Consider the following 27979-nt stretch of genomic DNA (forward strand, 5'->3'; position numbering starts at 1 on the left):
ACCATTTGGTACCGATTCAGCCCAGCGGGGATCACATGCTGGGTAGTCGTTGATTAGATCGAGACTGATTTGTGCCACAGCATTGTCCAGTTCGGAGTCGGACCCCATATCAACATTGTCTGGGAAGATTTCCTCCAACATTGTCTGGGCACCAACAATATCCTTTCTGAAAGTTTAAATTATTAAAACATAACTCAGACTGTACCCAGCAACAAAATAAAGCATCTCATGGCTTTGATTAACTTGTTATTTAAAATATTTTAAAAGCCTTCTAATTTATAAACCTGTTCTAGTGTTTTCAATTTCCCTCCAAGACAGAAATCGACAATATGGCTCACTGTTTCATTGGAAAACATAGAAACTGGAGCAGATTTCCAGTCAAGATGGCACCTGTGTACAATGCTCCTTCAGTTGATAACTTCTGGATAGATCATGAAACCACAAATTTCACTTCTTTTACGCTTGTTTTTTTGTCTTAAACATAATTCTGGAACTATTGGAGCCTGTATTGCAGTTTGGAGATGGTTTAGGTGTTTCAGCGCTCTGCAGTCTCTAAGAGAATTCCAGGAGGCAGAGGCAACGTGCAAGAGCCTCATGGCGAGAAGGCTACAGGACGGGACATGAACCGATGTTTGACACCATTTTGCCAATTAAAGTGAAAGGGGAGATTGAAATGACGAGGCAAATGCAGAAGGTGAGCACCAATAACTACAATTGAACGCTGGTGAGATTGCTCTGGTACGGAGAGGGGAGACTGCCTTTTGATCACTCATGGGGTTGCTCTGCTGCCGGAGAGGGAAAGGCCTACAACTGTGCCCGGAGAATGTTACCCAGGTTTTCTGTATTTTGGACATGGACTTGGACTATAGACTTTTTTTTCCCCCAGTCTTACAGTTTTTTATATTCAGTATATTTTGGCCAATCTTTCTTGTTTTGGGGGTCGACATGCCTATTCCATTTTTTGTGTGAGAAGGAGGGACTTGTGCTGCCATACTTTTCTTTCTTGGTTTCATGGTTATTTGGAGAAGAATTTCAGAGTTGTATATTTTGATAATATATGAACCTTTGAACTTTGAGACCATCAATTCTGTTTTCCCATTCATAACATTCCTGGTTATTTTTGTCTCAAGTTCCTCAGTGCACATAACTGACAAAAATCCAGCAGGCAAACTTAAAAGCTCCTTTTCTTCTGCAGCATCCACTGGAGCAGGGAAAGTATGAGGAATTGCAGCAGATGGAAGTGTTTCACATTCGCACTATATCCTGTGAAAAGAGTTTTCCTGACCATACTCATAACTGGTCTTGTTTCTGGATTTTCCATTTTAAGGAAATAGTTTTGTCCCATAGCTGACCTAGTCAGAATTACATAAAACACTATAACCTGGCTCCAAATCTAGACAACTTGGAACTATATTTAAGTTTGACAACACTACTTTTGTTTGCTGAATCAAAGGTGGTGGTGAATTGGCATATAGAGGGAGATTGAAAATCTGGATGAATAGTGCCACAACAATACCCTCCAACTCAACGTCAACAAAACCAAAGAGTTGATTATTGATGACAGGAGGAATAAACTGGAGGTCCATGAGCCAGTCCTTATTAGGGGATCCGAGGTGGAAAGGGTCAGAAACTTTAAATTTCTTATCATAATCATTTCAGGGGATCTGTCCTGGGACCAACATGCAAAGAAGCTACAACAGCGCCTCGACTTCCTTAAAAGTTTGCGCAGATATGGCACGTCATCTAAAACCCTAACATACTCCAATAAATGCACAGTGAAGAGTATCCTGATTGGTTGCATCATGGTCTGGTATGGAAACACCAGTGCCCAAGAAAAGAAAAGCCTACAAAAAGTGGTGGATGCAGCCCAGTCCAGAGGAAAAGCTCTCTCCACCATTGAGCTCATCTATACAGAGCGCTGCCACAAGAAAGCAGCATCCTTCATCAACGACACCCACCATCCAGGCCATACTCTCTTCTCACTGCTGCCATTGGGAAGGAGGTACAGGAGCCTTAGATCCCACAAACTAGCTTTAGGAACAGTTACTACCCTACAACCATCCAACTCTTGAATCGGCATGAATTACTTCACTCAACATTGTACTGATTCACAACCAATAGACTCACTTTCAATAACTTTATAACTTATGTTCACAATATTATTTATTCATCTGCCACTAATCTATTTGTTATTTATTCATTGATTGATTATTTTTCTTCGATTTTTTGTATTTGCAGCTCGACTTTTGCACATTGATTGCTTTTCAGTCATTGATTCTGTTGTATTTCTTTGTTCTACTGTGAATAGCTGCAGGAAAATGAATCTCAGGGTAGTATATGGTGACATATATGCACTTTGATAATAAAGTTACCAGGAACTTTGACTTCAATTTACAAGCTTCTACCACCACAGTACAATAAAGAAAATCACGTATGAATTACAGGAATTCCAATTAAGTTTATGCAAGCTGATCAAATTTATTTTTCAAAGGCATAATACTTTCCACTGAATCCTCACCATCTTACAACCAAAATAATAATCACGCATTTCACACTCAGTCCTACCTGCAATACATCACAAAGGCAGTTTTCAACATCTTAATTTTATCCTCTTGTGGATCCAGAACAGATTTTTCAAATGGTTGCCTGCCATCAGTCTGAGAGAAGAGAAATAAATATAATTCCACATACATGAAAAATTATTTAAACAGTAAAGTAAAATTAATGCAACAAAACCACAGATCAAAGTGATCAGTAAGTACAATATCCAATAGAATAGCGTGCAAGTACAGTTAAAACTACCCAATAATTTATATTTCATGTATTTCAATCTTTCTTAGCCACCATTTCAGCATGTTCAACAATCTGATGATATTGATATCAAAGAAAGCATTGATCCTTCATTAAAAGGCACATGCATACAATTCCCAAACCCCCATTGTAACACCACAAACATGGTAAATGTCATTTGGAAGCCATGCATTGATCAAATTCTCCCCCACACAGCACAACTAACCTCTCCCTGAGCTACTACTCCAGAGGTTGATAAAGCCAGAGAATCTTCGATATTTTCGGGTAACTTTGATACAGTTTCCTTCGGGCGAGCTGCAACTAAACCACTGTTCCTGCAGAAGAGGACAGGAAAACCAGCAAGGTTTCCCCCACCCAGGATACCGTCACCTGCAAATTTAACAGAGACATAATCTGCCATTAAAATAGAAACTCATACACAAACCAACAGGCCTTCAGCACCTCCGACATACAGGTGCAATAAACCATGTACTCAGAGTGCCCCACACTGAACCCGTCTACTTACTTGTGATTTTGTCAAAACACAGAATTATTCTGTTTAATCTACATTCCCAGACAGAACCAGTGTGCCCAGCAATCTTCCATATTCCATCCCAGCTGGCACTACCACCATCTTTCATTGTTTCTCTTGGTCTACTCTCTTATCATAGACATCTCCTTTGTTCTCTCCACATTCCATCCCACCTTTTCTGCAATGTAAAGCATTCAATTTTTATAACTTTTCCTCACTTGCAACTGAAAAGTTAATCTTGTTTTTCACTCCACAGATACTGCTTAACTTGCTGCCTATGACCAACATTCTATCTTTATTTAAGATTCCCAGCACCTGTTTCACTGTTGGACAACACATCTTGATTCCCAGACTTGGGCATCCAATGTATTCAGCACGTTGTGCAACACCACTGGCAGCAATGATATCAGCTCTCTTAAATTTCTTTCCCCAACATTCGTATTGGCACTCTCCAATTTACATTTAATCAATTTTCTTCCTAATCTTACTATGAAAGGTTTAGCTCATAAGGCAAGTTTAGAGCAATGGGGCCTGAGGGTATCACCTCCAACAGGAAGGGCTGCACACCATTAATTCAGCTTTGAAACTGTGCATTCATGTGAGAGTTTGCTGGAAGCAGTCGAGGACATCTTCAAAAGGTGCTGCTTCAAAAAAGGCAGCATTGGTCATTAAGGACACCTATCACGCAGGATATGATCTCTTCCTGTTCCTACGAGCAGTGAGGTACAGGAGACTGAAGGAACAGCATCTAAACCTCCACCATCGGATTTCTGAATGGACAACAAACCCACCCATGAACACAACCTCACCATTTTTACTCCCTTCTGCACTACTAAAATCATTGTAATTTATAGTATTTTATGTATTACACTGTACTGCTGCCACAAAACAACAAATTTCATGACACGTCAGAGATATTAAACCTGATTCTGATCACCAGCTGTCAAGCAAAACTTGTCTTACTCTTTCATCAACCCTAAGAGAAAAGAAATTATGTGCCTGTTGTCTTTTATTAAATGACCATAACACTTTCAAGAACTTCCCAATTCAGAACTGCTGCATCCAAACAAAATTAGCGATGAACTGGTTGAGTAGACTTTTGATCAGAGTCAGAATCAGGTTTATTATCACTGGCATGTGACGTGAAATTTGTTAACTTCGCAGTAGCAGTTCAATGCGATACATAATCTAGCAGAGAGAGAGAAAAAAAAGTAATAAATAAAATAAAGTATAATAAATAAACAAGTAAATCAATTATGTATATTGAATAGATTTTTTTAAAAATGTGCAAAAACAGAAATACTGTATATTTAAAAAAAACTTCAATGTTCATTTCAGAATCAGATGGCAGAGGGGAAGAAACTGTTTCTGAATCGTTGAGTGTGTGCCTTCAGGCTTTTGTATCTCCTACCTGATGGTAACAGTGAGAAAAGGGCATGCCCTGGGTGCTGGAGGTCCTTAATAATGAACGCTGCCTTTCTAAGACACTGCTCCCTAAAGATGTCCTGGGTACTTTGTAGGCGAATACCCAAGATGGAGCTGACTAGATTTACAACCCTCTGCAGCTTCTTTCAGTCTTGTGCAGTAGCCCCTCCATACCAGACAGTGATGCAGCCTGTCAGAATGCTCTCCATGGTACAGCTATAGAAGTTTATGAGTGTATTTGTTGACATGCCAAATCGCTTCAAACTCCCAATAAAGAATAGCCGCTGTCTTGCCTTCTTTATGACTACATCAATATGTTGGGACCAGGTTAGATTCTCAGAGATCTTGACACCCAGGAACTTGAAGCTGCTCACTCTCTCCATTTCTGATCCCTCTATGAGGATTGGTATGTGTTCCTTCATCTTACCCTTCCGGAAGTCCACAATCACCTCTTTCGTCTTACTGACGTTAAGCATCATGAAGACATACCTGGCATGTTCAAATGAAGTTTTTCTTGAGGCAGGCCAGCTCGTCCAGTTCCAGTAGAGCAGGCAAAGACCATATCGTATGTGTAAAGGTATGCCGCCTGGCTTGAGTAATCTGGTATTAAAAACCGCTGGCATGGAAGCTCCTCATCGGGCTGAGACAAAATTACCAATTAGCAGAGTCAGTGAAAGACACCTCTCCTGATCGTCCCTCACCCCACAGTTATAATCAGGTTAGTTTTCCCTAAGCTGTTAACACTAATGTGCTGAAGTAGCCTGACTGATCTTATCTCAGACCACTCACTCCTCAAGTCAAATTGTGTTTATAGCAGAAAGCACATTTGTACAAAACAAATGGTATTTCAGCATTATCAGACTACATAATATAAAGGTAAGAGATTCATGCAGATGCTCGAAATGCAGAGCAACATACAAAAAGTGCTGGAGGAACCCAGCAGGTCAGGCAGCATCTATGGAGGGGAATAAATAGTTAACATTTCAGGCTGAGACGCTTCACCAGTTCTGAAGCGTTTTGGCCCTAAAAGTAGATTGTTTATTCCCCACCATAGATGCTGACTGACCTGCAGAGTTCCTTCAGCATTTTGTGAGTGTTACTCAGGTTATATAATTGAATTTTCCTACTTTTAGTTAGCGAATGCCATTAAATTGTACGCTAATTATCTATCATAAAAACACACCACTGTGTTCCCCTTCAGCATTCCAAGAACACACAATATCAATTTGTATTTTTAACATCTTAAATGGAGAAATTCTAAAATGATTGATAAAGAATGAGCCTTAATTTACAGAATTGCAAACAAGAGAAAATTTGCAGATGCTGGAAATCTGAGCAACACACAGAAAATGCTGGAGGAACTCAGCAGGCCAAGCAGCATCTATGGAAAAAAGCACAGTCCACGTTCAGTCCTGCTAAAGGGGTTCGGCCTGAAACGTCAACTGTGCCTCCCCCCCCCCCCCATAGATGCTTCCTGGCCTGCTGAGTTCCTCCAGCATTTTGTGTCTGTTGCTTAATTCACAGAACAAAACTTGAGTACTTGACACAACAGGTCATGCTAGTATTTAGAAACCACATGAGCTCTCTTCGACTACTTCATGCACACGCGCACGCACACACACACACGGAATTCTGCAGATGCTGGAAATCCAAGCAACACACATAAAAGTTGCTGGTGAACGCAGCAGGCCAGGCAGCATCTCTAGGAAGAGGTACAGTCGACGTGTCGGGCCGAGACCCTTCGTCAGGACTAACTGAAAGAAGAGCTAGCAAGAGATTTGAAAGTGTGAGGGGAAGGGGAAGATCCAAAATGATAGGAGAAAACAGGAGGGGGAGGGATGGAGCCAAGAGCTGGACCAGTGATTGGCAAAAGGGATATGAGAGGATCATGGGACAGGAGGCCCAGGGAGAAGGAAAAGGGGGAGGGGAGAAGCCCAGAGGATGAGCAAGGAGTATAGAAAGAAAGAAAGTGTGAATATAAATAAATAAATAATGGATGGGATACGAGGGCGAGGTGGGGCATTAGCGGAACTTTGAGAAGTCAATGTTCATGCTATCAGGTTGGAGGCTACCCAGACAGAATATAAGGTGTTGTTCCTCCAACCTGAGTGTGGCTTCATCTTTACAGTAGAGGAGGCCGTGAATAGACTATCAGAATGGGAATGGGACATGGAATTAAAATGTGTGGCCACTGGGAGATCCTGCTTTCTCTGGCGGACAGAGCGTAGGTGCTCAGCGAAACAATCTCCCAGTCTGCGTTGGGTCTCGCCAATATATAGAAGGCCACATCAGGAGCACCGGACGCAGTATATCACCCCAGCCGACTCACAGGTGAAATGTCACCTCACCTGGAAGGACTGTCTGGGGCCCTGAATGGTGGTAAGCGAGGAAGTGTAAGGGCATGTGTAGCACTTGTTCCGCTTACACGGATAAGTGCCAGGAGGGAGATCAGTGGGGAGGGATGGGGGTGGGGAATGAATGGACATGGGAGTCGCGTAGGGAGCGATCTCTGCTGAAAGCAGAGGGGGCGGCGGAAGATGTGCTCAGTGGTGGGATCCCGTTGGAGGTGGCAGAAGTTACGGAGAATAATATGTTGGACCCGGAGGCTGGTGGAATGGTAGGTGAGGACCAGGGGAACCCTATTCCTAGTGGGGTGGCGGGAGGATGGAGTAGGAGCAGATGTACGTGAAATGGGGGAGATGCGTTTGAGAACAGAGTTGATGGTGGAGGAAGGGAAGCCCCTTTCTTTAAAAAAGGAGGACATCTCCCTCGTCCTGGAATGAAAAGCCTCATCCTGAGAGCAGATGCGGCGGAGACGGAGGAATTGCGAGAAGGGGACAGCATTTTTGCAAGAGACAGGGTGAGAAGAGGAATAGTCCAGATATCTTTCTCTATCTCTGGAGACAGCTTATCTCTGTCTGTCTCTGTCTCTGGAGGCAGCTTATCTACTGATGTCTACTATAAGCCTACTAACTCTCACAGCTATCTGGACTATTCCTCTTCTCACCCTGTCTCTTGCAAAAAATGCTGTCTCCTTCTCGCAATTCCTCCATCTCTGCCGCATCTGCTCTCAGGATGAGGTTTTTCATTCCAGGACGAGGGAGATGTCCTCCTTTTTTAAAGAAAGGGGCTTCCCTTCCTCCACCATCAACTCTGCTCTCAAACGCATCTCCCCCATTTCACGCACATCTGCTCCTACTCCATCCTCCCGCCACCCCACTAGGAATAGGGTTCCCCTGGTCCTCACCTCCCACCCCAGCAGCCTCCGGGTCCAACATATTATTCCCCATAACTTCCGCCACCTCCAACGGGATCCCACCACTAAGCACATCTTTCCCTCCCCGACCCCGCTTTCCGCAGGGATCGTTCCCTACGCGACTCCCTTGTCCATTCATTCCCCCCGCCATCCCTCCCCACTGATCTCCCTCCTGGCACTTACCCTTGTAAGCAGAACAAGTGCTACACATGCCCTTACACTTCCTCCCTTACCACCATTCAGGGCCCCAGACAGTCCTTCCAGGTGAGGCGACACTTCACCTGTGAATCGGCTGGGGTGATATACTGCGTCCGGTGCTCCCGATGTGGCCTTCTATATATTGGCGAGACCCGACGCAGACTGGGAGACCGCTTTGCTGAACACCTACGCTCTGTCCGCCAGAGAAAGAAGGATCTCCAGTGGTCACACATTTTAATTCCACACCCCATTCCCATTCTGATATGTCTATCCACGGCCTCCTCTACTGTAAAGATGAAGCTACACTCAGGTTGGAGAAACAACACCTTATATTCCGTCTGGGTAGCCACCAACCTGATGGCATGAACATTGACTTCTCAAAGTTCCACTAATGCCCCACCCCCCCTCGTACCACATCCGTTATTTATTTATATACACACATTCTTTCTCTCTCTCTCCTTTTTCTCCCTCTGTCCCTCTCACTATACCCCTTGCCCATCCTCTGGGTTTTTCCCCCCCTCCCCCTTTTCTTTCTCCCTGGGTCTCCCATCCCATGATCCTCTCATATCCCTTTTGCCAATCACCTGTCCAGCTCTTGGCTCCATCCCTCCCCCTCCTATCTTCTCCTATCATTTCGGATCTCCCCCACCCCCTCACACTTTCAAATCTCTTACTAGCTCTTCTTTCAGTTAGTCCTGACGAAGGGTCTCAGCCCGAAACGTCGACTGTACCTCTTCCTAGAGATGCTGCCTGGCCTGTTGCGTTCACCAGCAACTTTTATGTGTGTTGCTTCGACTACTTCACTTTATTTGCCATTTCCCATCTCCTCAACATGTTTTCCAGCTTCTCCTTAATGCATCTGCACTATTCACCTCAACTGCTTTCCACTAAACACAGGAAAATAACACTTCCAAGTATTACCTGGTATAAAGGATAATATTCAGTGACCTCCATTCTAATTTCATCAGTTATTCGATATCCAATATCCTGGATAGTGGCTAAGATGTAGTAGATTAGGCATGGATCGTCTCCCTGGTTCCAAGCTGCTATCAAAACCACCAGACCCTCCCTGGGAAAAAAAATTAAAAGGCTAAAAGGCAGGCAGCGTTCGAAGTGGGCAGCAGAGTGATAGGACTTTGGCTCAACGGGCTTAGACGGTAACGAAGCGAGGTAGGTTTTCCTGTGTTAATTGCGGAAAGGAAGTAAGTGTGTGAGGCCGGTGTTCGGTGCTCGGTGTCAGATGTGGGAGGTCCTAGAGTCTCCCAGCCTCCCGGACGGCCATATCTGCACCCGGTGCATCAAGCTGCAGCTCCTAAGGCACCGCGTTTGGGAACTAGTGATGCAGCTCGATGACCTTCGTCTGGTCAGGGAGAGCGAGGAGGTGATAGAAAGAAGTTGTAGACAGGTGGTCACACCAGGGCCACGGGAGACAGACAATTGGGTCACAGTCAGGAGAGGGAAGGGGAAGAGTCAGGCGCTAGAGAGTACTCCTGTGGCTGTACCCCTTGACAATAAGTACTCCTGTTTGAGTAATTGGGGGGGGGGGGGAGAGACAGCCTACCTGGGGGAAGCAAGAGTGGCCGTGCCTCTGGCACAGAGTCCAGCCCCGTGGCTCAGAAGGGTAGGGAAAGGAAGAGGAAGGCAGTAGTGACAGGGGACTCTATAGTTAGGGGGTCAGACAGGCGATTTTGTGAATGCAGGAAAGAAACTCAGATGGTAGTTTGCCTCCCAGGTGCCAGGGTCCGGGATGTTTCAGATCGCGTCCACGATATCCTGCAGTGGGAGGGAGAACAGCCAGAGGCCGTGTTACATATTAGTACCAACGACATCGGTAGGAAAAGGGAAGAGGTCTTGAAAACAGACTACAGGGAGTTAGGAAGGAAATTGAGAGGCAGGGCCTCAAAGGTAGTAATCTCGGAATTACTGCCTGTGCCACGTGACAGTGAGTAAAATGAGGTGGAGGATAAATGCATGGCTGAGGGATTAGAGCAGGGGGCAGGGATTCAGATTTCTGGATCATTGGGACCTCTTTTGGGGCAGGTGTGACCTGTACAAAAAGGACGGGTTGCACTTGAATCCCGGGGGTCCAATATCCTGGCGGGGAGGCTTGCTAAGGCTACTGGGGAGAGTTTAAACTAGAATTGCTGGGGGGTGGGAACCGAACTGAAGAGACTGGGAAAGAGATGGTTGGCTCACAAATAGAGAATGCTTGGAGACAGTTTGTGAGGGAGGATAGGCAGGTGATAGAGAAGGGACACACTCAGAAGGACCGTTTGAGATCTGTCTATTTTAACACAAGGAGTATTGTGAACAAAGTGGATGAGCTTAGAGCATGGATCATTACTTGGAGCTATGATGTGGTGGCCAATACAGAGACTTGGATGGCTCAGAGACAGGAATGGTTACTTCAAGTGCTGGGTTTTAAATGTTTCAGAAAAAACAGGGAGGGAGGCAAGAGAGGTGGGGGCGTGGCACTGTTGATCAGAGATAGTGTCACAGCTGCAGAAAAGGTGGATGTCATGCAGGGATTGTCTACGGAGTCTCTGTGGGTGGAGGTTAGGAACAGGAAGGGGTCAATAACTTTATTGGGTGTTTTTTATAGGCCGTCCAATAGTAACAGGGATATTGAGGAGCCTGGAAAGGTGTAATAATAACAGAGTTGTCATGATGGGAGATTTTAATTTCCCAAATATTGATTGGCATCTCCCTAGAGTGAGGGGTTCAGATGTGGTGGAGTTTGTTAGGTGTGTTCAGGAAGGTTTCTTAACACAATATGTAGATAAGCCTACAAGAGGAGAGACTACACTTGATTTGGTGTTGGGAAATGAACCTGGTCAGGTGTCAGATCTCTCAGAGGGAGAGCATTTTGGAGATAGAATTATGATTGCTATCTCCTTTACAATAGCATTGGAGAGAGATAGGAAAAGACAAGTTAGAAAAGTGTTTAATTGGAGTAAGGGGAATTATGAGGCTATCAGGCAGGAAATGGAAGCTTAAATTGGGAACAGATGTTCTCGGGGAAAAGTACGGAAGAAATGTGGCAAATGTTCAGGAGATTTTTTATGTGGAGTTCTGCATAGGTAAGTTCCAATGACACAGGGAAGTTATGGTCGGGTACAGGAACCGTGGTGTACAAAGGCTGTAATAAATCTAGTCAAGAAGGAAAGAAAAGCTTACAAAAGGTTCAGAGAGCTAAGTAATGTTAAAGATCTAGAAGATTATAAGGTTAACAGGAAGGAGCTTAAAAAGGAAATTAGGAGAGCCAGATGGGGCCATGAAAAGGCCTTGGCGGGTGGGATTAAGGTAAACCCCAAGGCATTCTACAAGTATGTGAAGAGCAAGAGCATAAGACGTGAAAGTATAGGACCTATCAAGTGTGACAGTGGGAAAGTGTGTATGGAACCCGAGGAAATAGCAGAGGTACTTAATGAATACTTTACTTCAGTATTCACTATGGAAAAAGATCTTGGCGATTATAGTGATGACTTGCAGCAGAGTGAAAAGCTTGAGCATGTAGATATTAAGAAAGAGGATGTGCTGGAGCTTTTGGAAAGCATCAAGTTGGATAAGTTGCCGGGACCCGATGAGATGTACCCCAGGCTACTATGGGAGACGAGGGAAGAGATCGCTGAGCCTCTGGCGATCATCTTCGAAACATCAGTGGGGCAGGAGAGGTTCCGGAGGATTGGAGGGTTGCAGATGTTGTTCCTTTATTCAAGAAAGGGAGTAAAGATAGCCTGGGAAATTATAGACCAGTGAGTCTTATTTCAGTGGTTGGTAAGTTGATGGAGAAGATCCTGAGAGGCAGGATTTATGAACATTTGGAGAGGCATAATATGATCAGGAATAGGCAGCATGGCTTTGTCAAAGGCAGGTTGTGCCTTACGAGCCTGATTGAATTTTTCGAGGATGTGAATAAACACATTGATAAAGGCAGAGCAGTAGATGTAGTGTATATGGATTTCAGCAAGGCATTTGATAAGGTACCCCATGCAGGGCTTATTGAGAAAGTAAGGAGACACGGGATCCAAGGGGAAATTGCTTTGTGGATCCAGAACTGGCTTGCCCACAGAAGGCAAAGAGTGGTTGTGGATGGGTCATATTCTGCATGGAGGTCGGTGACTAGTGGTGTGCCTCAGGGATCTGTTCTGGGATCCTTACTCTTCGTGATTTTTATAAATGACCTGGATGAGGAAGTGGAGGGATGGGTTAGTAAGTTTGCTGATGACACTAAGGTTGGAGGTGTTGTGGATAGTGTGGAGGGCTGCCAGAGGTTACAGCGGGACATTGATAGGATGCAAAACTGGGCTGAGGAGTGACAGATGTAGTTCAACCCAGGTAAGTGTGAAGTGGTTCATTTTGGTAGGTCAAATATGATGGCAGAATATAGCATTAATGGGAAGACTCTTGGCAGTGTGGAGGATCAGGGGGATCTTGGGGTCCGAGTCCATAGGACGCTCAAAGCAGCTGCGTAGGTTGACTCTGTGGCTAAGAAGGCATAAGGTGTATTGGCCTTCATTAATCATGTAATTGAATTTAGGAGCTGAGAAGTAATGCTGAAGCTATATAGGACCCTGGTCAGACCCCACTTGGAGTACTGTGCTCAGTTTTGGTCGCCTCACTATAGGAAGGATGTATAAGCCATAGAAAGGGTGCAGGGGAGATTTACAAGGATGTTGCCTGGATTGGGGAGCATGTCTTATGAAAACAGGTTGAGTGAACGCAGCCTTTTCTCCTTGGAGAAATGGATGATGAGAGGTGACCTGATAAGAGGTGTATAAGATGATGAGAAGCATTGATCGTGTGGATAGCCAGAGGCTTTTTCACAGGGCTGATATGGTTGCCACAAAAGGACACAGGTTTAAGGTGCTGGGGAGTAGGTACAGTGGAGATGTCAGGGGTAAGTTTTTCTTACGCAGAGAGTGGTGAGTGCGTGGAATGGGCTGCCGGCAATGGTGGTGGAGGCAGACACAATAGGGTCTTTTAAGAGACTTTTGGATAGGTACATGGTGCTTAGAAAAATAGAGGGCTATGGGTAAGCATAGTAATTTCCAAGGTAGGGACATGTTTGGCACAACTTTGTGCGCCGAAGGGCCTGTATCGTGCTGTAAGTTTTCTATGTTTCTATGCTAGTGGTTAAGGCGTTTGTCTAGTGATTTGAAGGTCGCTAGTTCGAGCCTCAGCTGAGGTAGCGCGCGTATCCTTCAACAAGGCACTTAACCACACATTGCTCTGTGACGACACCAGTGCCAAGCTTGGCCCATGCTGCATGGTTCATAGTGCCCTTCCCTTGGACAACATCGGTGGCGTGAAAAGGGGGGACTTGCAGCATGGGCAACTGCTGGTCTTCCACTGAACCTTGCCCAGGCCTGCGCCCTGGAAACCTTCCAAGGCGCAAATCCATGGTCTCATGAGACTAACGGACGCCTATATAATGCTGGAATTAAAAAAAAATCCTGCATTTTTAAAACAAGGAATGCTAAAGTTCAGCCTTTATCAAATAGACAACTACAATGAGATGGAGCAGGTGAATGAGTGCACAAAGTGGGATAAAAGTTTAAAAAACAACCTTGCATCATGCACAACAGACCTCAGCTTGCAGAATAGTGTGATCAAACTCTTGCTCAATGGTACAAGAAAGTAACCACACACTGCGCTGACATATGGTGAAGTGAACACAACCAGATACAAACCTAAGCCTTAAGCAGGTAAAAGAAAATAACCATGAAAACGAGCTGCAATTATACCATGAGAAAAGGTTTAACTCAGCATTGAGAAGTGAGAAAGCTGGTTCCATAAACATAGGATCTACTGGAATGAATTTGTGCTGATCCTCCGCTCACCACACCCATCCCATTCAGTGCTCCTTCCCAATTCCAACTTCACTTTCCGTATCCACATGCTCACCTCTGGTGAGCCCCTTCCATTTTGTACCTCATTTTTCACCAGTGTTGCCACAACTTTCATGTATAGTTCATGCCTTGCTGGAACAACTTTTTTTTTTTTACACTACTTATTTACTTTTGTAATTGAGAGTAATTTTATGTCTTTGCACGGTGGTAAAACAACAAAATTCATGTCATAATTCAGCAATAATAAATCTGATTCTCAACTCTAGAAATTGATGCAGGCAACAAGATAGAATTCTCATATGGATAGAATAAATTGTAACTAGTTTCAAGTTCAAAACCACAGCTGTCAGGGTGAACCTTAGCCTTCTTCAAATTTTCAAATTTGGATCTGTCAGTTTTGACATACAGACTAATAACGAGGCTAAATGGAGTCTGCAAAAAGGAAAAAGCTTGATGGGCAAAATAGACTTTGTGTTTCAAGGTCTTGCGAAAATGCTCTTCCCTTTTTCCCATTCAATTAAATGTTCTATCTGTTGGAAAAGCTTGACATAGAAACAGTTACTGCCAATCACAGAAGCACTTCAAAAATATTGCATTAACAAGGATTCCACTTACTTGCTCAGTTGCAAATCCAGATACTGTGTATTGATTCCAGACTTACTGGTTTCATAATTTTCATCAGCTCCCTAGATTTGGTGAAAGATTTGTTACTATGACAATCCACATGAGGGATAAAATTTTCTGTTACATTTCCTTTGTTGAGATGGAGCTGTCAAATTAATGATAAAGTCTTGAATACACATTTACATCTAAACAATCCTCCAGGATACAGTCAAGTTACCTCATTGACAAACGCTGGATCTGACAGACAAATCTGCAGTTCTGCCCTTCCACATCACAGTACCTCAGAGCCCTCTGCATCTGAAGTATTTTCAAAACATTGTTACATATTGTACTGCAATGTTCAGATATGACTTTCACATACTTCTGCAGCATAATGATAATGCCAGTGCCCCAGAGGCAATGGCCAGAAAGATATTTTTAGATTGTAGACTAGCAGGAGATTCCATTTAGTTAAGATTTTTCTGTCTACCCTGATATGGAGCTTGCTCTGGGAACTGAGCAAGGTCATCACACTGATCCACTTCCCATTCAATCTGGCCCCACTGATCATACATACGTGTACACATATTGCATTTAGTGCTGATTGACATGAACGTTTTCTGTTTGATTGCATGTGTTTTCCATGCTTCTATAAGTTCATCCTTCTTCACAAGGGAAACCATGAAGTACACTTGTGTCAAACCACTGCTGACAAGGCCATAATAAAATCGGGCAAATTGGTTATGAGGCAAACATCTGCCAATCTAGCTCAGATAATTAAACTATGGCATTTTGCTTGGGATCAACTTGTGTGCATCAAATGGCTGTAAATCACCACTGATAAGATCAGTGAACTTCTCACCCAAATGGAATATCCCAGGTCTTCTTTCATGGATCTGTTTAGTTCCCAACTGAAAATATGCCGTTCAGATGTCTCATCCACTTCCCATTTATTCAGACTAGAATTAGTCAGGGTATAGAGGTACTTGTTCTCATCATCCCACAGCACAGAGCTTAACTGTCAAAGGAAGGAAAGGAATGTCACAAGCAAGAAAGCATATATTACTTATGAAAGCAAGCAGCAATGATTCAGAATTAACTGCTTTTAACTTGCACTGGAAAAATAGCAAGTTTATTTACAGTGTCCTACAAAAGGATAAACCTAACAAGCAAGTTAGTGTATGAAGATCCATACAGTTAAAATCTTACCACATCATTGGCAGTTGGTGTCAAAATGCCGAAGAGCGATGAAACCCTGCGGCCTAGTCCCGAAAGCATACCCTGCCCTTGTTGCACAGGGTGGAAGCTCACTCTTCCCGAACTATCTGGTGTTAATCTCAGCAAATTGTTTTGTTGGGAAGCAAGAATAAATTCACCTCCCTAAATCAAAATACAACCAATGACAGTTTATCAGAATTAATACAACATTAAATGAGATTTTGGCAATGCACACACATGAACCCAAAACAAAACTACTTGAGTTACAATCCGTGACACTATCTTCACAGGTGAAAAAGCTCCTAATAAATGAAAACACACACCAAATTACTAGCACATTTGTTTTGAAGCAATCTTAAATTAGATTTATTCACTCCCTTCTCTTGTTCTTTGATTTTGACATGCAGCCACTTTAGCCAGATTCGGAGAACTCTATACACTGACAGTTTGTATATATTTGATAACGGGACACTTTATGCCTTCAAGCCACCATGGTCTGTGAAAAAAAATTGTTGATACATGGGGAAACCAGGACTTCGGTCTTCCAGGTAATAGCAGCTTGCATATTTCACTGGCCGGTGGTGTAGTGGCATCCACACCAGACTTCGAGGCGAGTGGTCCCAGGTTCGAATCCGGCCAGCTCCTTGCACGCTTGCCATCTGCGCTGGGTTGAACATCGAGCTAGCAACTTGGCCTCGTAAAAAACAGACAAAAATGCTAAAAGACATCAAGGTTGCTGCCCAATGTGCCACAGTGTAGAAAGGAACAATATTTCACATTACTATAAGGATGTAATTTCACATTACAAATAATATTTTATATATGCTCATAAAAAAATTTGAAGTAATGAGTGTGCACAATAAAACATGATGTTATCAGGTTGCAAATCAGAAAGCCTCAGCAACTATACCTCTACCCCCACAAACTATGGATTCCTGTAAAAGTACTAACCGTTATACCACTTAGACACTTCCAATCAGCACTGCCAAAATCTACTGTTGTTTCTGTGCAAGATTCCTCATGGGTCAGACTGGACCAATAACATATCGTTCCCCTCCTGGAAACTGCCATCACAGATACACACTGAAAAACAGAACAGTGAAAGAACTATTTTAACAGCAAATGAATGTACTGGCATTTTTATTTCTGATGAATATAACATGACGGGAAATACAGAAATCATAATCACACACAAATCAGTGATTGTTCAAAGATAATTCAGCAGTTCAATGTTAAGGATGTCTTAACTTACAAAGAACTACGTTTAAACTATACAGATCCATGAACAAAGAACCTCTTGATATATTATATATACATTCATAAGCCACTTAATTAACAATACCTGCTCATTAATTCAAATAACTAATCAGCCAATCACGTGGTAGCAACTCAATACATAAAAGCATGAAGTCAAGATGCCGTTATTGTTCAGACCAAACATCAGAATGGGGAAGAAATGTGATCTAAGTGACTATGACCGTGGAATGATCATTGGTGTCAGATGGGGCAGTTTGAATATCACAGAAACTGCTCATCTCCTGGGATTTTCATGCACAAGTCTCCAGAGTTTACAGAGGATGCGAAAAGCAAAATTATCCAGTGAGTAGCAGTACCGTGGGTGAAAACTTTGTTAATGTAAGAGGTCAGAAAAAAATGGTCAATCACAAGCAAGAGAAAATCTGCAGGTGCTTGAAATCCAAGCAGTAAACACAAAATGCTGGAGAAACTCAGCAGGCCAGGCAGCATCTATGGAAAAGAGTACAGTTGATGTTTTGTGCCGAGACCTTTCAGCAGGACTGGAGAAAAAAAAAGAGGAGTAGATTTTAAAGGTGAGGGGAGGGGGGGGGAGAAACACAAGGTGATGGGTGAAACCTGGAGAGGGAGGGGTGAAGTAAAGTGCTGAGAAGTTGACTGGTAACTAGTGACAGGCTGGAGAAGTGGGAATCTAACAGGAGAAGAAAGAAGACCATGGAAGAAAGAAAAGGGGGGGGGGGGGGAGGAGCACCAGAGCGACACGATGGGCAGGCAAGGAGGTAAGGTGAGAGCGGGAAAAGGGGATGGGGGATGGTGAAGGAGAGGGAGAGGCTATTATTTATACTCCACGTCCAGTGTCGGCCCAGATCAGAGGTGATTGCCGACCGATCGCCTCTGATCTGGGCCGACATTTATGTGCTGGGCAGCACCTAATTAATTAGCTTGTTTATTTCAGCTTTTTTCTTAAAGATGTTCTGGGTGCTCGCTGGCTGCCGCTGCACCCCTGCATGCTTCGTGGCCCGGTATCGGTCCGCAGCCCAGAGGTTAGGGACCACTGGTCTAAATTTTTGCAATGAAAACCTAAATGTCATTCGAGATAGTTTCACTGTTCTATTTTGGCATTGAGAATGCATCTACTCAGGACATCACTGAAGAGACTGTAAATAGAATCTATTTTGCTCATCTATACCACACAGATCAGTATTAGTCTAAAGGGATTAACTAAATGAAGGAAATGATAAAGTCCTACACATCGTGTGCTGATTGTATGGAACATGCCCTGCATCGAGTAGTTGAAGCAAAGAGCATTCACCCTTGCAGGATAGTTCAGTGCTTACAAGAAGAAGAAAATTAAGAGATACAGCAAAATGTAGAAACATTGTTTGAATGCTAGCACATAATGGACCATAAATTTCAGTAAGCAGACGATTACAATGATCTATTTTTGTCCTAAAGATTCCAGGCTTCCTTTATGTCAGTGGCAGCATGAATTGTGCTCTCAAATCCTGGAACAATGCCAACTGTTCAGAAACTAGATCCACAGCTGCTGTTGTCAGTGCACATACATAATCTCCTCAAAACTAATCAATGAGCTTCAAGACCTTGGCCTCAGTACCTCTTTACGCAACTGGATCCTCAATTTCTTCACTTGCAGACCCCAGTCAGTTTGGATTAGCAACAACTTCTCCTCAACAATCTCCTTCAGCATAGCCACATCACAAGGCCGCGTGTTTAGCCCTCTGCTCTACTCACTCTATACTTATCACTGTGAGGTTAATCACAGCTCCAATATTATATTCAGATTTGTTTGCTGGCGACACCACTGTCATTGGCCGAATCGAAGGTAGTGACGAACCAGCATATAGGAGGGAGATTGAAAATTTGGCTGAGTGGCACCAGAACAACCTCTCTCTCAATGTCAACAAGACCAAAGAACTGATTGTTGGCTTCAGGAGAAAACCGGAGGTCCATGAGCCAGTCCTCTTTGGGGGATCAGTGGTGGACAGGGTCAGCAACTTTAAATTTCTCTGTGTTATCATTTCAGAAGATCTGTCCTGGGATCAACATGCAAGTGCAATTACAAAGAAAGCACGGCAGTGCCTCTTCTTCCTTAAAGTTTGCGAAGATTTGCACGACATCTGAAACTTTGATAAACTTTTATAGATGTGTGATGGAGAGTATATTGACTGACTGCATCACAGCCTAATAGAGGAACACCACTCCACTGCATGAATGACCAAATCTACTTGGACCCTATCGCAGGAAAGAAGCATCCATCATATTGGACTCCCACCACCTAGGCCATTCACCCTTCTCACTGCTGCCATCACGAAGAAGGTACAGGAGCTTCAGGACCCACCTCACCTGTTTCAGGAACAATTATTACCCCTCAACCATCAAACGCTTGAACGAGTGAGGATAACTTCATTCATCTTCACTTGCCCCATCATTGATCTGTTCCCACAAACTATGGACTCATTTTTTTTTTAGGACCTTTCATCTCAAGTTCTTGATATTTATTGCTTATTTATTATTATTATTATTCTCTTTTGTATTTGCAGTTTGCCGTTTTTTGCACATTGGTTGTTTCTCCGTCCTGTTAGGTGCGAGACTTTCACTGATAGATTCTATTACGTTTCTTGTACACTGTGTGCCCACAAGGCTGTATAAGATGATGCAACTGTACTTGGATAATAAATTTACTTTGAACTTGGTACTCACCTGTAAGGAACTGTATTCATTTGGTTGCGATAAAGCCACCAGGTCTGCCACATAAGGAAGATCACAAGGCGGCAATTGAAATTCTTTACAAATTGACAACTGTCAGAAAAACACAACTTCAGTTAAATTCAAGACGTGCAAAGTGAAGTCAATTTTGTTTACCAGTTATTAGTTTTGGCATTATATATTTTTAAAAAATGCAAAGGAATGAAGATCATTTGCCAAATAGGGAGATTTTGCTGACTACAATTTAACATTAATTCCGTACAATAATATGAACAATATGTTTGGGTTGTTTCTTTGCCTTTCTCGTACCATACTTTTTCTGAAGTGAATAACAACCTCTTTATCCACAATGGAATTAATTGGGAACATTTTAAGTGCTAGCGAGATGAGAGCATTTCAGGCATCAAAAGAGAAATCTACTAACAAAGAATCAAAACTGAAAGCAATAATTAAGCTGCCACCTTTTCCCTCTAAAACATCATTCAGGATGCTTCCACTAAAGGACAGAGAACTCAAGGAACAGAAGCATTTCAAAACTAATCAGCACCTTGAGCCTCGTCTGCCTTTCAGTACAAATATAACTGACCCAGTCTTGTCCTCAAGACCACTCTCCCAACTCTGGCCCTCTTGACTTTTAAATGTCTGTTGTTCTCTGTTTTGAATATGAGCAATGATTTTCCCTCCACAGGTCTTTGGGGTGGAGAATTCCAGAGATTCACAACTCTAATTAAAAAAAAATCTTCCTCATTGCTTTCAATGGGTGACCCTTTATTCTAAAACAAAGCCCTTTAGTTCCCAATAACCCCGCAAGAGAAACATCTTAAGTGTCTGCTCTGTCGATTCTACTCAGAATTTTACACTCTTCAACAAGATCACCCATCATTTTTTTCGAATTCCAATAAGCTTGAGTCTGCTCAACCCCTATTTACATGTTAATCCTTTCATTGGAGGAATCAATCTCGTGAACTCTGCACAATCTCCAATCCCACTGAACCAGATCCTTCCTCAATCACGGGAATCAACACTGTCTGCTGTATTCCAGATGCGATCTCATCACTACTCTATAAAGTTGCAGCAGAAGGAGTATGCTTCACCTTTCGATCACTTTCAGATATTTTTTGCTTTTCCATACCATTTTGACTAGTTTTCAGATAAACTAACAGGAAAATCACTGACAGAATGACAATTGTGAACTAAGCTAACACTACACACGACCGTTATTTTTTGCGCACAAGTCACACTAATTATTTTTAAAGAATGCTTTAAAATTATGGACGGGAATGATTCAACTGTGAGATCAGAATGTGGGTCCGGTTTTGATTGATTATACTCCTAACATATCCATGTTTACAAAAGTGAAATGCAATTGCCTGAATTCTACAAGTTAATTTGTATACCAAAACCACTTGTATTTCAGAAGCTAATGCAAGGCTGGTCAGCTCATTCCAGGCAAAGAGATGAAGCAGAGTACCATTGTTGTACAGGACAAACAGTTGATAACAGCTTTAAATATGAATATTGTCTGTTTATTACCTTAGTAACAGGCATCTGGCCAACCTTCCAGACAATTAGTTTTTCACCACAGATAAGCCATGCCCATCCAGTTTCACTTATTTTAACACTTAATGGCTCATGCACTGAAACAAAATACAATTAACAACAAAACTTAAATTCTGCATAAGATAGATTCAAACAAATCCATTTATTAAAATAATTAGACTTACAGTGGTGCTAGAAAGTTTGTGAAACCCTTTACAAGTTTCTCTATTTCTGCATAAATTGACTTAATATGTGATCAGATCTTCACGCAAGTCCTAAAACTAGATAGAGAACCCAATTAAATAAATAACACAAAAAAACATTATACTTGTTCATTTACTTCCTGAGGAAAATAATCCTATATTACACCTATTTGTTGGAAAAAGTATGTGAACCCTTGCTTTCAGTAACTGATGTGACCCCCTTGTACAGCAATAACTTCAACCATACGTTTCCAGTAACTGTTGATCAATCCTGCACATTGGCTTCGAGGAATTTTAGACCATTTTTCCATACAAAACTGTTTCAGTTCATCATTATTTCCCGGATACCTCGCATGAACGGCCCTCTTCAGGTCATGCCACAGCATCTCAATTGGGTTAAGATCTAGGTTCTGACTTGGCCATTTCAAAACACGAAGTTTCTTCTTTTTAAATTATTCTGTTATTGATTTACTCGTGTTTCAGATCATTGTCTTGTTGCATCATCCAACTTCTATTAAGCTACAGGTGATGTACCGCTACCCTAATATTCTCCTGTAAAATGTCACGATACAATTTGGAATTCATTGCTCCGTCAATGATTGCAAGCTGCCCAGGCCCTGAGGCAGCAAAGCAACCCAACCCATGATGCTCCTTCCACCATGCTTCATATGTGTTATGAGGTTTTGGGGTTCGTGCGCAGTGCACTTTTTCCTCCAAACATAGCAGTGTGCATTTTGACCAAAAAGTTCAACTTTTGTCCCATCTGTCTACAGAACATTGTCTCAGAAGTGTTGTAGAACATCCAGGTGATCTTTTACAAGCTTGACATGTGCAGCAACGTTTTTCCTTGGAGAGCAATGGTTTCCTCCATGGTGTCCTTCCATGAACACCATTCTTGTTCAGTGCTTTTCTTATAGTGGACACATGAACAGAGACATTAGCAAGTTCTAGGTATTTCTGCAGGTCTTTAGCTGTTACCGTTGGGTTCTTTTTCACCTCCTTCCGCGTTGCACGTTGTGCTCTTAGTGGTGATCTTTGCAGGACGCCCACTCCTTGAGAGAGTAGCAACAGTACTGAATTTCCTCAATTTGTAGACAATTTCTCTTACTGTGGACTGATGAACACTCAGATCTTTAGAATGCCTTTGTAGCTTTTTTCAGCTTCATGCATCTCTACAATTCTTCTCCTAAAGTCCTCTGAAAATTGTTTTGATCAAGACATGGTGCACATAAACAGATCTTTCTTGAGAAGAGCAGGCTCTGTCAGTAACCTGACTTTGTGTGTCTTTTTTTTTTATATATAGGGCAAGGCACCTCTGCAACCCATACCTCCAATCTCATCTCATTGATTGGAACACCCCAATCCAAATAGCTTTTGTAGAAGGCATTACCCCAGAGGTTCACATACTTTTTTGAACCTAGACTGATTGTTTAAATGGTGTACTCAGTAATGACGAGAGAAGTACAATTGCTTGTGTGTTATTAGTTTAGGCAGATTGTGTTTATCTATACTTTTGAGGATGTGACTAAACATATTGATGAAGGAAGAGCAGTAGACGTAGTGTATATGGATTTCAGCAAGGCATTTGATAAGGTACCCCATGCAAGGCTTATTGAGAAAGTAAGGAGGCATGGGATCAAAGGGGGCATTGCTTTGTGGATCCAGAATTGGCTTGCCCACAGAAGGCAAAGAGTGGTTGTAGACGGGTCATATTCTGCATGGAGGTCGGTGACCAGTGGTGTGCCTCAGAGATCTGTTCTGGAACCCCTACTCTTTGTGATTTTTACAAATAACCTGGATCTGGAAGTGAAGGGATGGGTTAGTAAGTTTGCTGATGACACAAAGGTTGGAGGTGTTAGTGTCGAAGGCTGTAAGGGGTTACAGTGGGACATTGATAGGATGCAAAACTGGGCTGAGAAGTGGCAGATGGAGTTCAACCCAGATAAGTGTGAGGTGGTTCATTTTGGTGGGTTAAATATGATGGCAGAATACAGTATTAATGGTAAGACTCTTGGCAGTGTGGAGGATCAGGAGGATCTTGGGGTCTGAGTCCACAGGATGCTCAAAGCAGCTGCACAGATTAACTCTGTGGTTAAGAAGGCAAACGGTGTATTGGCCTTCATCAATCGTGGGATTGTGTACAGCAGCCAAGAGGTAATGTTGCAGCTATATAGGACCCTGGTCAGACCCCACTTGGAGTACTGTGCTCAGTTCTGGTCGCCTCCCTACAGGAAGGATGTGGGAACCATAGAAAGGGTGCAGAGGAGATTTACAAGGATGTTGCTTGGATTGGGGAGCAAGCCTTATGAGAACAGGTTGAGTGAACGCGGCCTTTTCTCCTGGAGCGATGGATGATGAGAGGTGAGCTGATAGAGGTGTATAAGATGATGAGAGGCATTGATCGTGTGGATAGTCAGAGGCTTTTTTCCAGGGCTGAAATGGTTGCCACAAAAGGACACAGGTTTAAGGTGCTGGGGAGTTGGTACAGAGGAGATGTCAGGGGTAAGTTTTTTTACGCAGAGAGTGGTGAGTGCGTGGAATGGGCTGCTGGCAACGGTGGTTGAGGCGGATACGATAGGGATAAGAGAGTTTTGGATAGGTACATGGAGCTCAGTAAAATAGAGGGCTATGGGTAAGCCTAGTAATTTCTAAGGCAGGGACATGTTCGGCACAACTTTGTGGGCTGAAGGGCCTGTATTGTGCTGTAGGTTTTCTATGTTTCTATGATGACTTAGATGAAGATCAGATCACATTTTGTGAGTAATTAATGAAGAAAACCAGGTAATTGCAAAGGGTTCACAAACTTTTTCTTGCAACTGTATATTACTCTCACTTATATTACCCCCATGCCCCCATTTAAACCAGCCATCTATAGTGCAACTCCTACTCTTTATCCCTGTGAAGCAAGAAATACACTGGATTTTCTTAAAATTTAAGAGGGTGAGATAAATTCTTTTCATTATATTAAATTCTTTGGTTGCATTCAAAACCAAATGATCAAGGAATAACAGTCCCAAGTTGCAAGGATATAATTCTGACTCTGGTGAAATCACAAATTCATTAATGTTTTCATTCCAATGTCTACAGCCATATTGGAAAATATGTCCTCAAACTTGTCAAATCATATGCCAACATGCTGCATCACTGCATGGTATGGAACAGGCACAGTGGCGGACAGGAAAACTCGTCAATAGATAGTCAAAATTGCCCAACGTATCACCGGCTCCAGCCTACCTGTCCTCAAGGACACACATATAGAAAGTTGCTGGAAATGAGCCAGTATCACCATGAAGTATCTCACCACCCTGCTCATGGGCTGTTTGTCCCACACCCATCAGAGAAGAAGCTACATAGCATCCACACCAGAACCATGAAGGATCCCACCCACCCTGTTCATGGGCTGTTTGTCCCACACCCATCAGGGAGGAGGCTATGCAGCATCTACACCAGAACCACCAGACTCTAAAAGTTACTTTCCACAAGCAGTATGACTAATCAACATCTGCACCTACTGACCCGCTCCTCCACACCCACCACCACCACTACTTTATCATCTTCTGTAGACACTCCTCTGCCTGATGACACTTTATGGACATACAATCAATGTACATAAGCTATCTCAGGTATTTATTTTTATTGTGTTGTTTTATTATTGCCTTCTTGTCTTATTGTGTTTATTTTTATTATTGTGCTCATTATCTTATTTTATCATCGGATCTCGAGTAAGAATTATTTCGTTCATCTTTATACTTGTGTACTGGAAATGACATTTATCAATCTTGAATCTTAACTGACAGCGAGAATCACAATTTCAGTATAGGCAAAGCTTGTTAAGTGTTTTGGAAATTCATTTAAGTAGTCAGTGAATTATCATTATGAAGTTCATATCTCCAAAGCCTTTTCATTTCCTGTGTGCTATAATTTTTCAGCAGATCTGAGACCAATGATCCTAATTACAGTTTATCAGCAGCAATTATTTGTCTGATTTATTTACTGAAGAAATGAAACTCTATCAAATGCCTTTTCAGCATCTAGAGAAACAACACATTGGGGAGTCTTAGAGACGGATGAGTATATAATATTTAACAATCTCCGAGTGTTAGGAAAAGAATAACAGCCTTTTATAAAACCTGTTTGATCCTGAGAAATAATTTTAGCTAGCATATTCTCCATCCGATTAGCCATTATTCTTGAAAGAATTTTGGCATCCACATTTAATAATGAAATAGGTCTATATGAAGCACAATCAGTAGGGCCTTTATCTTTCTTAAGAATTAAAGAAATAGAAGCTTCATAAAATGTGGAAGGTAACTCTCTTAGCAGAAAAGAATCTTTAAGCATTTTCAACATATAAGGAGTAAGCAAATCTTCAAATTTTTTATAAAATCCTACAGTAAAACCATCCAATCCAGGAGCTTTACCAGATTGCATTGAAAGAATAGCTTTCTGAATTTCTCTTTCAGTAAAAGGAGCATCAAGAATATGCTGATCTTCAACAGATATTCTAGGAAAATCAATCTTTTGTAAAAAGACATACATATTAGAAGGATCAGCTGGAAACTATTTATAGAGTTCACTGTAATAGTCTTGAAAAATTTTATTAATATCTTCATAATTACAAGCTAAACTACCATCTGCCTTACGAATTTTTAAAATTTGTCTTTTAGCTCTAACTGCTTTAAGTTGAGATGCTAATAGCTTGTTACTTTTATCTCCAAACATATGAAATTGACTTTTTAATTTAAGCAAATTTCTTTCAATAGGATAAGTTAACAGTAAATTATATTGTGACTGAAGTTCAACTCCTTGTTTAAATAAATCAACATTAGGAGAAACTGCATAAGTATTATCCAGATCATTAATTAGTTTTGAAATTCTATCTAACTCTATTTTTGTCTGTTTCTTGAGTTTAGCCAAATAAGATATTATTTGACCTCGCAAATATGCTTTAAGTGTATCCCATATAATCAATTTTGATACATCTCCCGTATTATTAAGAAGAAAGAAATCTCTTATCTGAATCTCTAAAAGTTTAACAAAGTCTGAACTTTGTAATAAATTTTCTGGAAAGCACCAAGGCAAGTTTACATTACTAACATCATTTAACTCAAAAGTTAAGCTTAAAGGCACATGATCCGAGACTGCAATAGCATCATATTCACATTTCTGGACTTGGGACAAAAATTGGAAATCAGCTATAAAATAATCAATTCTCAATTATTTATTATGAACTTGTGAATAAAAAGAATAATCTCTGTCATTAGGATGTAAATTTCCCCAGATTTCTATCAAACCATAATCAATTAAAAAGAAATTAATAAGTGTTGCCGAACGACTCGGAAACTGCTGATTCATTGAACTCTTGTCAATCAAAGGGTTTAAACAACAGCTGAAGTCACCTCCCATCAGCAGCATATATTCATTTAAGTTCGGTAATAAACCAAATACATTTTTAAAAAAAGGATCATCTACATTAGATCTGTATAGATTAACCAGGACAATTTTTCTATTACAAATTGTTCCTTTAATAATTAAAAATCTACCATTATTATCTGAGACAATGCCTTCTTGAATAAATACAATATTAAATTTAATAAAAATAGATACTCCCTTTGATTTGTTTTGACAAGTAGTGTGGTATTGAAGGCCCTTCCGTGTTTTAAAAAATCTATTTTGATCGCCCGTTCTGATATGCGTTTCTTGAGCAAAAATTATATTGGGCTGGAATCAATTAATAACTTTAAAAGTCTTCCTTTGCTTAATAGGGTGATTCCAGCCACGTACATTCCAACTAATAACATTTATCTGTTTAAGTACCATTGGATATTATTCGTAAACACGACAATACACGTATACCATCGCGGGCTAATCAAAGATGGCTGTGATGAATATAACCAAATAGAAAACGTGCATGCTCTGGAACTCCATAATGGGAAAAAATACAGGAAGTGTGTGTGTGAAAAAAATAAAATCCCACAATAAACCCCAAAACTTGATTCCAGTTGTTCGACTGAACATGGAAGAAATGGTGCAGGTATGTGAATGTTGACCTTTGTGTATTTGCCAGTAATATATATGAAAAGAACAGGAATATTTTTGAATTATTAATACTGGATAGTGACACTGATCACATGACAGCAACGAGATTATCCCATTATTTTATACATGCTCCAATCTCTGCTTTCTAAAGGTGACACTGGGCGCAGATAGCCGCCTTTTAATTGTAGCGGGTTCTACTTCGGTAATATCAGGAATAGGAAGTAATGCTGTTGTGTCTTTGCAAAGATACTGCAAATACAGCATCCATTCCAGAATGTTTGTGGCTAAGTACTTTGAGGCAAAAATATGGGCATAAGACAAAGATATTGCAATAAAAAGGTTC

The 27979-nt window shown here is 41.8% G+C and overlaps 1 protein-coding gene across 1 annotated transcript in view; it reads right to left on the reverse strand.

Moving 5' to 3' along the window:
- Positions 1–27979, reverse strand: part of nup133 (nucleoporin 133) — a 50334-nt gene that overhangs the window by 15442 nt on the left and 6913 nt on the right. The window contains exons 3-13 of the mRNA XM_072265391.1: positions 21389–21492; positions 19850–19948; positions 16826–16957; positions 15866–16036; positions 15519–15674; positions 14669–14739; positions 9123–9270; positions 5237–5387; positions 3017–3180; positions 2566–2657; positions 3–166 (exon numbers count right to left, since the gene is read on the reverse strand). Coding sequence (XP_072121492.1) covers positions 3–166; positions 2566–2657; positions 3017–3180; positions 5237–5387; positions 9123–9270; positions 14669–14739; positions 15519–15674; positions 15866–16036; positions 16826–16957; positions 19850–19948; positions 21389–21492 — 1452 coding nt within the window. The remainder of the gene's footprint in view (positions 1–2; positions 167–2565; positions 2658–3016; positions 3181–5236; positions 5388–9122; positions 9271–14668; positions 14740–15518; positions 15675–15865; positions 16037–16825; positions 16958–19849; positions 19949–21388; positions 21493–27979) is intronic.

This window comes from Mobula birostris, chromosome 8 (genome assembly GCF_030028105.1).
Source record: "Mobula birostris isolate sMobBir1 chromosome 8, sMobBir1.hap1, whole genome shotgun sequence".
In the NCBI taxonomy this organism is placed as follows: Eukaryota; Metazoa; Chordata; class Chondrichthyes; order Myliobatiformes; family Myliobatidae; genus Mobula; species Mobula birostris.